This window comes from Stegodyphus dumicola, chromosome 3, assembly GCF_044657685.1.
Source record: "Stegodyphus dumicola isolate Sdum_Otavi_A_Nest chromosome 3, ASM4465768v1".
Classification (NCBI taxonomy): domain Eukaryota; kingdom Metazoa; phylum Arthropoda; class Arachnida; order Araneae; family Eresidae; genus Stegodyphus; species Stegodyphus dumicola.
The window spans coordinates 198,799,562-198,814,663 of NC_140770.1; the positions used below are offsets into that span (position 1 = coordinate 198,799,562).

The following is a 15,102-nucleotide window of genomic DNA, read 5'->3' on the forward strand; positions in this document are numbered from 1 at the left end:
GGAGGGAATGTTTAAGCTGGTTTATGTTTATATTATAAAGAAGGATGTAAACTTGCTATTACTTCGAATATATGTAGTTGTGCTGAGTACACACTTACTCAGTACACATTAATTTCGTTGACTGAGCACTCTCTAAATGGGTTTTATATATGACTTGGAGAAAAGATAATAATTATTTGAATTTACAACTTTTACTTACTTAAAATGTAAAAAAATGTGATGTGTACACCACATGACTTCCTTGTACGGAATATTAAATTATACGCATTTTTTCTTGCATTTCATTTAAACTTATTGGATTGAATTAAATCTACTTCGCCGACAGCGCATAAACCGCAATAGAATAAATGCATTCTTTAAAATTCACTGTAGTATTTGTTTACCATAACGACACTCTGGCGCTAGATTCACTTAACAGTATTATATTTCATTATATTTCATTCATAACAGTATTATATTCATATTATAACTCATAATGCACAAAATTTTTATCATTTAAAGAATAGAATTATCTAATCGTTGCCACATGTTCTATTCAAATACTATAATAAAGCTAGAATGATGTATACAAGAAATTAAGCAAACAAAACAAAAAAAAAGAAACAGTTTTTCACAGACGATTGACTATTTCTCATTCAATTAATTTAGTTCTCACTTCGCGAGAAGGCAAAAATACATAAAATCTCAAAATATCTATATTAAAAATTACGAAGTAAATCTTAAACACTTATTTCCTCGGAAAAATTCCGGGAAGGATTAAGCATGATTTAATTGGCAATAACAAATGAAGGCGTTATCTTTGTTGTTGAGACGCTAAGTTTCTCTAGATTGGCAACAAATCCACTAGTCTGCTGTTTCAAATGTAAACAATCAATGTCCGCCATCAAAAACATTATTAGGCTTAGCGGCACTTAAACAACTTTCTATCTTTAACCTTCTATTTTAAACTTTTTTCGTAATTTTCATTTATTTGTTTTTACTTACCTCTGTGAGCCTCATGTTGCACGCTTGTTGTAAACGAAGAGATTTTACACTTTTATTTCCTTATACGAAGTGATAATTATGACCGTTTCCGAATCCATTTGGACAATTGTTTTGCGTAACGTCTGCAGGTGCATACAAAATAAAAGGCCAATTTTCCAAAACAAAATTATAAAATGAATTTAAAATGGGCTCAAAAGAGATTTTGTTTTCATGGCGTCTGTACGTACGTATGTATGTGTTCTCGCATAACTCAAAAACAATTAGCCGTAGAATTTTGAAATTTGTATATGGGATATAATATCTAATTGTGCACATTCTGTTTTTATTGCAATCGAGAATACCAAATATATATATTTACCCAACATCTTAACTTGCTTAAAAATCCTTACCCGGTCTTTTTTTTTTTTTTTTTTTTTTTTTCCGCAATTGTTGGTCGTAGTTATATACTTCCAGTTACAGAAATATTTAAAATGATAAAAATATTCATGTTTTAATAATATCAAATTTAAAAAAAATTTCGGTAAAAAACAAAATCTTATTTTTAATGCAGCCTCTCGGTTCTATACTTATGTTTGCGTAAGTTTTATACCCGTTACGAAAAAATAAAATTATAAGAATTTTGACTCCCGTACGATAAAAGTTGGTCGGGATATTTAATTTCAGAATTTCCAATTTTTGATATCATTTTCAACTTGCCACGAGGAATTGGTTAATTAAGCTAGAATAATTCTAGGAATTAAGTTAAAATGAAGTACAGCAAAGTATACATATAAACTGATAGGCCGTGCAAGAAAGTCATGTGATGTCCACATTATTATTTTTTCAGTTAAAAAAGCACCGCATATGCAACATTGTCGCCAAAGGGTGAAGTATTATTCTCTGCTTGAAACGTGCTATGTTAATTTTTTGGTAGATTAGTATATAGTTTTGTTTTAGCGACACGAAATTATGTATTTAAAAAAAAATTGGTAACATTGAATTCAAAATAAATTAATTTCATTAAATGACTTGTGAAGTAAAAGACAGCTATGACGAATTAAGTATAACATTTACCTATTACAGAATTAATTAATAAAATAAGATAATTCAAAATATCTGTTTATTTATTATAATTTGAAGTATCGATTGTTTAAGAACTAATTCAAATATTAATTCTGCATTTTCATTTCCCAAACTTTCGATTTCAAATTTGAAGTTTTGAACTCAATCTTTATTTCAGAAAATCCTTAAACCTCGCTTCGAGCCAAAGCACAGAGCTTCCCGCTGTTGTCGGACGAACGGTAAAAATCCTCCTTCCGGAGAGTCAGGTGAGCTGAACTTCTGATCTGCGTATATACTTCATTCTTTGCCTGTATTGTGTATCATACGTAAAGCACGGAATATATTTGAATAGATACAGCAGCTACATCATATAAGATATAGAAAATTTCCGTTAAGCATAGTGAAATTTTAATGAATCCTGTAAAGTGCATCATTTTATGTGAATAATTTATATTTATAATGTGTCATTTCATCAAAATATATTTCGTACATCATGTGTGGTGTACTAAATGAGCCAATAAAATGTGTTAGTTAAATTATCCCTTGGTAAAAAACAAGCACTTATAATTACATTAAACAATTAAAATGTGATGGTTCTGTAATAAACTTTAACATATGTTCTTGAACATATAACAGTATTAAAAAGTGGAATAAATTATAGATTATGTTTTATGTTATATTTCAATTCCAGCTTATGATGCAAAATGACTGAAAAAGAGTTTGAATCAAAGTCGTCTTCCGCCAGGAATGAATGTTAACAGAACATTCAAAGATGAATGCTATCCCATCTCTGTATCATTTAGTTGATTTTTGGAGTATATACATTTTTAAATTTTAATTGCCAAGCATAAATAATGTTTCTAAAATTCTCAAACTATAATCCCCCTTAAGCAAAACAACTTAGTATCTATCGCATTTGAAATCCTCAGAACTTTCGGATGTAAATAACCAATCAGCATATGTTTTCATGGTAGTCACTACGGTCTAGGAATATCCGAAACAGCTTTTTATTTCATAATGATTATTTCGTCTATATTTTTAAACAGGAATCGGTAAATAGTCTTGTAAGAGGGCAAAGAAATTGCGCTCTCACAGATAAGAATGTTGCTTATTTGAATTCTCCCGAAGTTTTTCACTGGCTAATAGTGTAGTCCAAAATTGACGTAGCATTTCTCTGGGACATTCTTTGGAGTTAATGTCATTCTACGAATCCAAGGGATACTATGAGTTATCCAAAATTTTAACCACTTTGAGTTTGCCTAGCTACCATGGCCAAAGATGGCCTAGCAAATTTATATTATCAAATGTGTTCACAATTCTTATAACATAAAACACTCACATTTAAGTTGATTGCCATATTATAATAATTTTACTTTAAAATACTGGTAGGAGTACTTAAAAAGAGGCGAACTTAAATAGTAATGATTGGCTATGTAATCAAGAATAGATTTGAATGCATTTTAGCGAAATTTGCTGAAATCATCCTTTTTGGCAAATTTATACATGTTGCTATTTTGTTTTTCTATCACATTTAGAGAGGGAAAATAGTGTTATAATAAAAAGGTGCTATTTGAAATTCGTCATTTTATTTTGGATATTATGTTTGTTGTAACTACAATTTCCTGACTGATGTTATTAAACATTGAATATAAATCATGAAAGTCATAAATTAGTTGCTGCTGATTGTTTACCTTATTGTTTTACCTAGTGCATTGGTAATCCTAAAATGATAATTATAAATTGAGAATATTTAATCTATGAATATGTTACACAGTACAAAATCTGAAATCCGGAATAATCTGGATCACCAAAAATGTTTTCTTCTTCTCTTTTTTCTTTAATACAAAATTTATGAATGGAGAATATAACGCTCCAAAAAAGCGGTGTATTGTAAAAGAGAATTTTCTTTAGACTAACTGAGATTCCTGTCCTTTCTAACATCTACTGCATAGAGAGTCACATCACGGCCAATGACGATACATTGATTGACGTTAGCCACGAGCACACATTCGGCATTTGAGGGGTTGAGTCTGAAGGAGGATATTTTTTGTTTAACTTAAACAATAAGTGAAGCCCAAGGTGTATTTGTTTAGAGTAGGATGTTGCTAAAACTGGTTTTCCCTTTTTGGCATAGCAGCAGGAAGGTACAAAGATTCGAAAGAAATTAAGTGACTTTGGCATAGCAAATTGCTGTCTTTCTAAACTAATTTGATACAGCTTTATTATTTTTACAGGCTTTTACTTTGCAACTACCTTGTAAAAATTAAAGTTTGAATTTTCGATTATGCCGAAAACACTTTCTAGCTCTGAAAATTAGCAGGATCTACAAAACGAAAGCATGTTTTGCGGTTACCTTCTGTAGCGGTTTTGAACGTTTGAAGAAAACGGCGTTTGTGAAATTTTGGCTTACGAAAATGCTATTTTGAAGTGAAACAAAACAGCAACCTTATTTTGGCGTAGATTTTGAACGCTATAGAAAGCGAAAATTTGCAATTAATGGAATTTCTGAAGAACTGTGAAGAAGTAATGAAAGCAGAAATTTTCCATTGAGATGACAATGCCTGAATTAGCAATCAGCCTACGAATGGCGAAGTCTGTAATGTGGTTTTAAATCCAGAAAATATTACTACAAAAAATGACTAGAAGTTTTTTGAAAATGGAAAGACTTCTATTGCAGTTAATTGGGAATTTTTAACACGGCAAGAACATAACTTGAACAATGAACTTTTAACAAAACATTATGTCATCTATGAAATTAAAGGAAAAGTAGCATTAGCACAAACGAAACAGTTTAAAGAACTTATATTAAAAGAAATGTACTTATATATTATTCCGTCGACCATGAAATTTGCCACAATCATTCCTGTTGAATGCTGAAGGAACTGATCCTCTTTACGTATTAAACAATCACTATTGGACTCCTTCATTATGTTCTTCGTAAAAAGATTTTTGTCGATTTCTTTTGTTAAACGCTTCGGTTTTACTGCCCGCTCTCTTTAGAACGCTCCAAACTCCTCGCTGGTAATGGTTCCAGTTTATTTTTTAAATTACGCTTATTGGAGACTGTTTTATGGTTGATGGGATAATACGCAAGTACCAAAAAAAATTTTAATAAAGCGTACAAATAAATACTGAGAATTTTTTGTAAATTTTTATCGTCGTAAATCATTTCAGGTTTTTAATTTCATAATCTTTGTATGTCATCAGATTAGATTTAAACTGATGATTTAAAATAAAGAACTTTCTGAAATCTGGAATCGCTGAAGTCCTGACGGTTCAGGATCTCGGACTTTGTACTGTATTACTCTCGTCATTTGCTACAAAGCAAAGATTTTAACGTCAATGCTGCATTCGAATAATTTTTCAATTTATAATTCACATATAGTGTCTTCTATGATTTAGTCCGTGACGGTGTGTGTTCGGGAGAATATGACTGTGGAAGATGTCTTATGGAGTGCATGCTTAAAAAAGCAACTGGCCCCATCGGACCACTTCCTGCATATCAAACAGGAGAATGACGAATATTACACACCGCCAAGGACTGAACTCTTCGATAATCTAGTAAGTATTCCTCTTTGACATTTTGTTGGGAATAATTAATGATAATAATTAATAACGTTTACTACTGATTTGAGTAACATACCGAGTTTTAGAACACTAATTCATTTAAATGTTTTTAAAAGCATCAGATTACTACTAATTTCTGTTCATTTAACGAAAATCCATTTCACAAAAATCCACATGAAAAACTGTAGTTGCTTAAAACATTTTGCTATAAAATTAAATATATATGTGTCATTGGGTACTATGCCAAAAATACGAATCTGCATGTTTTTCTCTTTCTATTTGAATGCATTTTGCAGACTTTAACTCGATACTAAAAGAGATTACTGAAAATTTTCTCAAGTCCATATAAAAAGTTATTATATGAAAAGTATATCTCATATTTTTTCCAAAACCAAAGCTCATGTTAAATTTTTTTAAGTACCTGTTTTTGGTATAAAGGTTTTTCAGATTTGTGATTCTTGCCGACGTCGATTATATATATTTTTTATTTTTGTAAATGTTTATCATCTGGTTTAAAAAATCGAAGGGATATATCCCTTCGATTATAAATTTCACTTCCCTTTCACAGACCAATTCATTTTAATGCTCTTTAAACATTGGCTGTTTTCAAAGTTGTTGGATATATCATAGAATATTATAAAAAATTTTACTTTTAGATGAGTTATGAAAATCATCCGAAAAATAAGAATAGACATTAATCATCATATTTTTTGATAAATTTACAGTCATTATTTCATTTCATTTTGTAAGAATAACAAATGCATACACTCTAGACTATTAGTAAATAACTTGTTATAGTTGTATACATTACATCCGAATACATTTATTACTTTTTGCTATTCATAAATGAATATTATGTTTTCTAACTGATAACATATTCGAGTTGCTTAGCAATTTTTGTTTCATCCGAGAACTGTGTTTGTACACTTTTAGAGAGGTTCTGATGACGAGAACCGTGGTATAAAATTCATAAAAGCCTTAAAAAAAGTCAAACCCTTTCTTCCTTCGAAACTTGATCACAGCTGAAATCCCAATTTCTGCCGACGCGATAAGAACGTTCCCCGCATATATTCAGGATAAAAGGCGAAACCTTTATTCACGTATCCTGCTTTCGGAGAGTTAAAGGACAATGAACTATAATTTATATCAATTTATTATCATTTTAATGCTATATTGTTCCAAACTCCAATTGTGACGCTTTTAAACATGCTGTAATATGTAACTCCATATTAGTTTATTAACAGCGATTCTGTGCTTGTAATAGGTAACTTACTGTTCATTTTTTTGTTTGTTTGTTTATGTTTCGTTTGGTGCACATTTTCGCAGAGAGTATGCTGACAGCATTAGTTCTGAGTAGAAAATTCATACATTAAACTTCTGTGCACATTTAATAGTTTTTAATTTATGGGGTTTTTGAAAATAGTATTTGTATCAACATATTAAATTAATTTTCTTTCGTATTAAATAAAATTTTGATTAATCTTCAACTCATGGAACGGTCTTGGAAACTTTAAGTGACGTGCATAGCTACTATGAATGATTCAGTGGATTTCAAAACATATAACTTCTTTAATATTAAACATAAAAAGATAATTTTGAAAAGAATAGGAAATTCGTAAGGTTTCCCGCACCCATCTACAAACGTTCTATGTTTATCCCTTTAGTCACGTGACATACATGCAGATGATATTCAAGTTCGGCCTACATCTTTCGTAGCATGGTGCGCGCTCTGCGGGGTTTCCTGATTTTAAACCATGTAACTTCTGCTTTGGGGCGTAAATTAAGTATTGAATGTATTATCATATGTATCCCAACAACCAGTTTCGGCTCAGAAAAGATTTAAATGCGTAGCTACAAAAGATATGCATCTTACCTGACTACCGCCTGGATGTATATCATTTGACCAGCCACACGAATACACACACACAAAAATGGAAAAGAAAGAAAGAAAAAATATTACAGTATATGACGGTAGGAAAACTTGGTAGGTTTCCGGTTCCTTTCATATATCAGTTATTATTATATGAGTAATATTAACTGATACGCGATACATATATTACATGATACATATCATATCTTATATGTTTATAATATATATATTATATAATACGTATGTGATTTTATTATATATACAATAATATAAAATGCAGTGTTTTGAAAGCCGGTGGATGATTTATAATAGCTTATAGTTATTTGGCGACAATCATTAAGGCTACAATCAATGAAACATAGTAGCTTGCTTTAATATTGAAAGAAAACAATTTGTCACCAGTGATTTTCAAATGTTGCTAGCAGCCCCAAAAGCTACTGATGATAGACAGAGCATTTTAGTTCAAGAGAAGACTTAAATTCTTTAGCTGAATATTCTGCTGGTATTACGGTATCTGGTATTTTAGTGTATCTTTTAGAAAGTACAAGTGCAGTAGAATGTACAATGAAAAGGTAAAACTTCTGACCTTTTATATTACATTTTCTACTGGTAGACGTACGAGGAGGTGGAGATCTGTGCCAAAGTGTTGTACCAAGTGGAATTGCTTCGTTGCAATCTCGAAGTCCTCTTCGGGTTCAGCGTAGAGGCGGAGCTGATCGAGAACGCTGACCATCAGGATGAGCTGTGCGTCTACGTCAGCCGTGTCGAAGAGAACAGTCAAGCTTATGAACAAGGTACTGACATTTTATATCTTCTATTACAATTTCTAACGTTCTGATGCAAAAGCCAGATAGAAAGGTAGTATCTAATGTCCCGTCTTCGTTTTTTGAACTACTTAAGCAAAGCACATTCCTCTTGTGGAAGAAAGCATATTCCTCTTCTAGATTGTATGGCTGCAGTTCAAAGGATATTTAACAAATTAATTTCCTATTTAGACTTTTTAAAAACTTTTCTGTAAGAAATAAATTTCATTTTGGAATGTAGCCTCCTTCGCAGTTTTAATGTCCCTTGCTTTTAAAATCACTCAGATTGTTGATTGTGAGATTTTTGAAGTACTGCAATAAAGGAAAACAGTATTATTTCAAATACCTACAGCTGTTAATTCCTCCCATCTTAGAAAGGTTTTGTTGAAACATGCAGGAAATAAGAAAGATATATATATTCTATATTTTCATAGACAGCTGCTTTTATAATAGCAACAGAATTCCACTTAACTGACTGGAAAAACGACCTATCTGAATAACCAGAAAGCTTTCTCTTCGTAGATTAAATATACTATTATTTTTATTAACAGAGACAAAATTTCATATTTTATCGTATTTCATTTCGACAAAGATTATATTGTTTAGAGAAAGAAAATAATTCTTATTTCCGTGCGAAATAGACTTTAAAATTATTTTGTTTTATTTCAACTCACAATTTAGCTTTTATTTCAGTTGAAGAAAATCAACTTTTGTTTACGCGTTTCCTAAGATTGAACAAGTAATAGTAAAGATGTAAACAGTAAGTAATTACCTTGACATTAATACAAGACAGTAGTTCTTTTTAAACAATTTAGGCTATTCTACATGTTATAACACTGTCAAGATCGTGAATTATAAATAAAAACAGAGTTGTGCTTTGACGGAATGGCAACATCAGAAGATATTCTAAAGATCTGATATAAAACAAGATCGTGAATTATAAATAAAAACAGAGTTGTGCTTTGACGGAATGGCAACATCAGAAGATATTCTAAAGATCTATACTATTAAAATCTGTGTGCCTCTGTCTGTTTGTGTGTTTGTAACATCATCTCCTCGGGAACGGCTGGGTGTAGAGCTTAGCGGAAGGTACCGTTGGATTCAGAATGCCCGTGGCTCGCCGGATTGACCATCGGCATCTTCGTGCGACTTTAATTAGCCGAGATATTAATTAAAAACTGATTTTCTCCCTACATTTCCCTACGTTTTGCACTTTCTTTCACGGGTTTCCCCTATTTTAGGGATTTGGCCGAGTGCCAAATTCGTTTTTCTCGAATATCTGTGGAACGGCTCCGAGTTGCGATTCGAAACGCATATCCCCGCATTCGAAAAAAATCAACGAATCCATCGATACCGGTCCCATCTTCGTACGACAATAATCGGCGAAGTTATTAATTAAAAACTGCGAAAACGTTATTTCATTTTTCGGAGTGGCAACCGTCTCGGAATTAGCTGAGATAAAATTGCTTTTTCGAAAGCGCCGGGGGGATGACAATTGCTTCCGCTCGAGATTTGTGCTGGCGAAAGGTCACGTGTCAATTTCTTTTTTCTTAAATATCTATGGAACGGCGCTGAGTTGGAATTCGAGGCAGGTGTCTGCGGATTCCAAAAAATTCTACGAATCCAATGATACCATTCTCATCTTCGTAGGACGTTAATCAGCTGAGATATTAATTAAAAACTGTGAAAAGGCTAATTTTCGGGCTCATTTTTCCGATTGCAACAGTTTCTTGAATCGCCGCAGATACAAATCAAGGTTATATTCTAAAGTTGAATAAAGCACGCGATTGCATGTTACCTAACTGTATTTTAAAAATATTTCGTTAATGTAGGCATTTTAAATAAACAGCTGCTTTTCACAATTTTTTTTTAATTTCAGGTTAGGATGATTGTCACGTTAATTCTTTTATTGATATTGAATAAAAGTTATTATATTACATTAAATTTAAATGATGACGTTCTTGAAGTTGTACAACTTTAATCAGCTGGGATATTAATTAAAAAATCTGAAAAAGCTATTTTTTAAAAATATGTTGTTATTTTTTTAATAATAAATTTGATTTTTTGGAATAATATATTTTTTTATGTTATTAGATACGTGCATTTAATTTAGATATTATCTTTTAATGCAAATGATATTTTAAATAAGTTCGCACCAATAAAAATTAAATTCACACTTTTTTTTAGATTAAAGATTTTTCTTTGCTCCTTTGAGATGGTATACGGTAACTTTCGAATCCCGGTGAGCAGGCAGGCTACACTCATGTTTTTTGTGATTTTACGCATATCTGTTGTGTATGCAGTGTCTTCTGGATGCATAAATGAATAAAGCTGAACTCTGGTAGTTCGGTCCTAATTTCGAATCCCGGCGAACGGGCTGGGTCCATGGGTGTTTGCGTGATTTTACGCATGTGCCTCGTGTACGCAGCATCTTCTGGATGCATAAGTGAATAAAGCGGCCGAAATTCGCTCAAAACCTCTGATTACTGGTAGTTCGGTCCAACTTTCGAATCCAAGCGACCGTGTTGGCTCAATGTGTGTTTTCGGGATTTTTCGCATGTGTAACGTGTATGCGGTATCTTCTGCATGCATACTTGAATAAAGCGGGAGCAGCCCGCGCAAAACTACAGAACACTGGTAGTTCGGTCCAACTTTCGAATTCCGGGGTACTGTACATAAAATTTGGTCGCATACGTGAATACAGCGCGCGGATACCGGGTAAAACCGCTGAACACTGGTAGTTCGGTCAAACATTCGAATCTCTGCGAGCGGGCTGGCTGCATGGGCGTTTTCCTGATTTTCCGCATGTGTATAGTGTATAAAGTGATTTCTGGATGCATATGTGATAAAAGTGGGCGCAGCCTGCTCAAAGCCTCTTAACGCTGGTAGTTCGATCCAACTTTCGGTGTCGGCGAACGAGCTGGCTCCCCGGGTGTTTTCTTGCTTTAACTCATGTGTATCGTTTATGCAGTATCCTCTCCATGCTTATGTGTATAAAGCGGGCGCAGCCCGCTCCACAAAATCGCTGAACACTGGTATTTCGGTCCTACTTTCGAATTCCGGGGTACTGTATATAAAATTTGGATGCATACGTGAATACAGCGCGCGGATACCGGGTAAAACCGCTGAACACTGGTAGTTCGCTCAAACTTTCGAATCTCGGCGAGCGGGCTGGCTGCATGGGTGTTTTCGTGATTGTTCGCATGTGTATCGTTTATAAAGTATCTCATGGATGCATACGTGAATAAAGCGGGCACAGAATACTGGTAATGCGGTTCTGGTAATGCGGTAATTTCGAATCCCGACGAACTGGCTGGCTCCATGGGTGTTTTCGTGATTTTACGCATGTGTATAGTGTATGGAGTATCTTCTGGGTGTATATGTGAATAAAGCGGGCAGAGCCCGCGCAAAGCCACATAACACTGGTAATTCGGTCCAACTTTCGAATACCGGCGAACAGGCAGGCTCCATGTTTGTTTTCGTGATTTTACGCATGTGTATCGTTTATGCACCATCTTCAGCATGCATACGTGAATAAAGCGGGCACAGCACGCGCAAAATCGCTGAAAAATTGTATTTCGGTCCAACTTTCGAATCGGCAGCGGGCTGGCTGGAGGGGTGTTTTCGTGATTTTACGCATGTGTACGGTGTACGCAGTATCTTTTGCATGCACACGTGAACACTGTTTTGGGCGGGCTCCCGCCCAAAAGCGCTGAACACTGGTATTTCGGTCCAAATTTCGAATACCCGCGAAAGGGCTGGAAGCATGGGTGTTTTCGTGATTTTCCGCATATGTATAGTGTATGCGGTAACTTCTGGATGCATAGGTGAAAAAAGCGGGGGAAGCCCGCGGAATGCCGCTAAAAAATGGTAGTTCGGTTCAACTTTTCAATACCGGCCAAATTTAACATAGGATATCTTTTAAAAACGAACAATGATAAGCGGGCTTCAGCCCGCTCAGCTGGCGGGCTTGCCCGCTAGTCTATACTATTAAAATCTGTGCGCGTCTGTCTGTGTGTTTGTGTGTTTGTAACATCATCTCCTCCGGAATGGCTGGGTGCAGAGCTTAGCGGAAGGTACCGTTGGATTCAGAATGTCCGTGGCTCGCCATATTGACCATCGGCATCTTCGTGCGACTTTAATTAGCCGAGATATTAATTAAAAACTCATTTTCTCCCTACATTTCCCTACGTTTTGCACTTTTTGGTCGGGTTTTCCCTATTTTAGGGATTTGGCCAAGTGCCAAATTCATTTTTCTCGAATAACTACGGAACGGCGCCGAGTTGGAATTCGAAACGCATATCACCGGATGCCAAAAAAATCAACGAATCCATCGATACCGGTCCCATCTTCGTGCGACAATAATCGGCGGAGTTATTAATTAAAAACTGCGAAAACGTTATTTCATTTTTCGGAGTGGCAACTGTCTCGGAATTAGCTGAGATAAAATTGCTTTTTCGAAAGCGCCGGGGGGGGGGCAATTGCTTCCGTTTCAGATTTGTGCTGGCGAAAGGTCACGTGTCAATTTCTTTTTTTTTTTTCAAATATCTATGGAACCGGGTCGAGTTGGAATTCGAGAGAGGTATCGCCGGATTGCAAAAAATTCTCGGAATCCATTGACACCATTCTCATCTTCGTACGACTTTAATCAGCTGAGATATTAATTAAAAACTGTGAAAATGCTAATTTTCCCCCTCATCTTTCCGAGTGGCTACAGTTTCTTGAACCGCTAGAGATAAAAATCAAGGTTATATTCTGAAGTTTTAATAAAACACGCGATTTCATGTTACCTCACGGTGCATTGAAAATATTTCGTTAATATCAGCATTTTAAACTAACATTCTTTTAATTTCAGGTTTTTATAATTGCCACGATATGTTATTGCCAAATTCTTTTATTACTATTGAGTAAAAGTTGTTATATTACATTAAATTTAAATGATGGCGTTCTTGAAGTTGTACAATTTTAATCAGCTGAGATATTAATTAAAAAATCTGAAAGCGCTATTTTTTTAAAATATGTAATTTTTTTTGGAATAATAAATTTAATCTTTTTGAATAATATATTTTTTCATGGTTTTCGATACGTCTACTTAATTTACATATGCTTTTTGAATTTAAATGATATCGTAAATTAGTTCGCAACAATAATAATTATTAAATTTTTTTTACGATTCAAATTTCTTAATTAAATTTTAATTGAATATGAGCTTTTCCTTGCAGCAACGACGCAAAAGAATTATTTAAATTTAATTTAACTTAACTATATTCTTGTGAAACAACTTTGTTGAAACTTTGTGCGGATTCTGTAAATTTAAACATTTTTTTTTCGTTTTGGGTTTTAAATTGAACATGTGATCCTTGGAGACGGTATATGAGAACTTTTTTTATTATAAATAATTATGAATTATTAATCGTATTAATATATATATATATATTGATACAATTTTGTGTGTGATTATGTTGAAGTTTATAAAAAATAAAGGAATTTTAATAACGAATCTATTGTTTGAATAACAAACCCGAAAATTTTCGCGATTTCTCTTTCTACAACGGCCCATTAGCGGCACCGTAAAGTCAATGAACATTGGTAGTTCGGTCCCTTTTTCGAATCCCGGCGAACGGGCTGGCTGCATGTGTGCTTTCGTGATTTTCCACATGTATATAGTATGTTCAGTATCTTCTGGATGCATACATGAATAAAGAGGGCGCAGTCTGCTAAAAACCGCTGAACACTGGTAGTTCGCTCCAACTTTCGAATCCCGGCGAGCAGGCAGGTTACACGGGTGTTTTTGTGATTTTACACATCTCTATCGTGTATGCAATGTCTTCTAGATACATAAAGGTATAAAGGGGGGCGCAGCTCGCGCAAGAAAGCAGAACACTGGTAGTTCGCTCCAACTTATGAATCCCGGCGAGCAGGCTGGTTGCGTGGGTGTTTTCATGATTTTCCATATGTGTATCGTGGAAGCAGTGTCTTCTTAATACATATGTGCATAAAGCGGGCCCAGCCGCGCAAAACCGATGAACACTGGTAGTTCGGTCCAACTTTTGAATTCCAGCGAGCAGGCAGGCTACGCATGTGTAATGTGTATGCAACGTCTTCTGTATGCATAAGGGAATAAAGCGGGCGTCAAAGTCACTGAACACTGGTAGTTCGGTCCAACTTTCGAATCCCGGCGAACGGGCTGCTGCATGGGTGCTTTCGTGATTTTCCGCATGTATATAGTATATTCAGTATCTTCTGGATGCATACATGAATAAAGAGGGCGCAGCCCGCTAAAAACCGCTGAACACTGGTAGTTCGGTCCAACTTTTGAATCTCAGCGAGCAGGCAGGTTACACGTGTGTTTTTGTGATTTTACACATCAGTATCATGTATGCAGTGTCTTCTAGATACATAAATGAATAAAACGGGCGCAGCCCGCGCAAGAAAGCTGAACACTGGTAGTTCGCTCCAGCTTACGAGTCCCGGCGAGCAGTCTGTTGCGTGGGTGTTTTCATGATTTTCCATATGTGTATCGTGGAAGCAGTGTCTTCTTAATACATATGTGCATTAAGTGGGCCCAGCCCGCGCAAAACCGATGAACACTGGTAGTTCGGTCGAACTTTTGAATCCCAGCGAGCAGGCAGGCTACGCATGTGTAATATGTATGCAATGTCTTCTGTATGCATAAGTGAATAAAGCGGGCGTCAAAGTCACTGAACACTGGTAGTTCGGTCCAACTTACGAGTTCCGGCGAGCAGGCTGGCTGCATGAGTGGTAACCGCTGGACTGGTAGTTCGGTCCAACTTTCGAATCCCGGCGAGCAGGCGGGTTACACGGCTGTTTTTGTGA

The 15,102-nt window shown here is 34.8% G+C and overlaps 1 protein-coding gene across 7 annotated transcripts in view; it reads left to right on the forward strand.

Annotated features, from left to right (window-relative positions):
• Window positions 1–15,102, forward strand: part of LOC118195621 (protein still life, isoform SIF type 1-like) — a 749,226-nt gene that overhangs the window by 672,568 nt on the left and 61,556 nt on the right. For all 7 annotated transcript variants that reach the window (XM_085813741.1, XM_085813746.1, XM_085813743.1 and 4 more), the window contains 3 exons: window positions 2,204–2,291; window positions 5,428–5,586; window positions 8,076–8,256. In XM_085813741.1, the coding sequence (XP_085669867.1) occupies window positions 2,204–2,291; window positions 5,428–5,586; window positions 8,076–8,256 (428 nt within the window). The remainder of the gene's footprint in view (window positions 1–2,203; window positions 2,292–5,427; window positions 5,587–8,075; window positions 8,257–15,102) is intronic.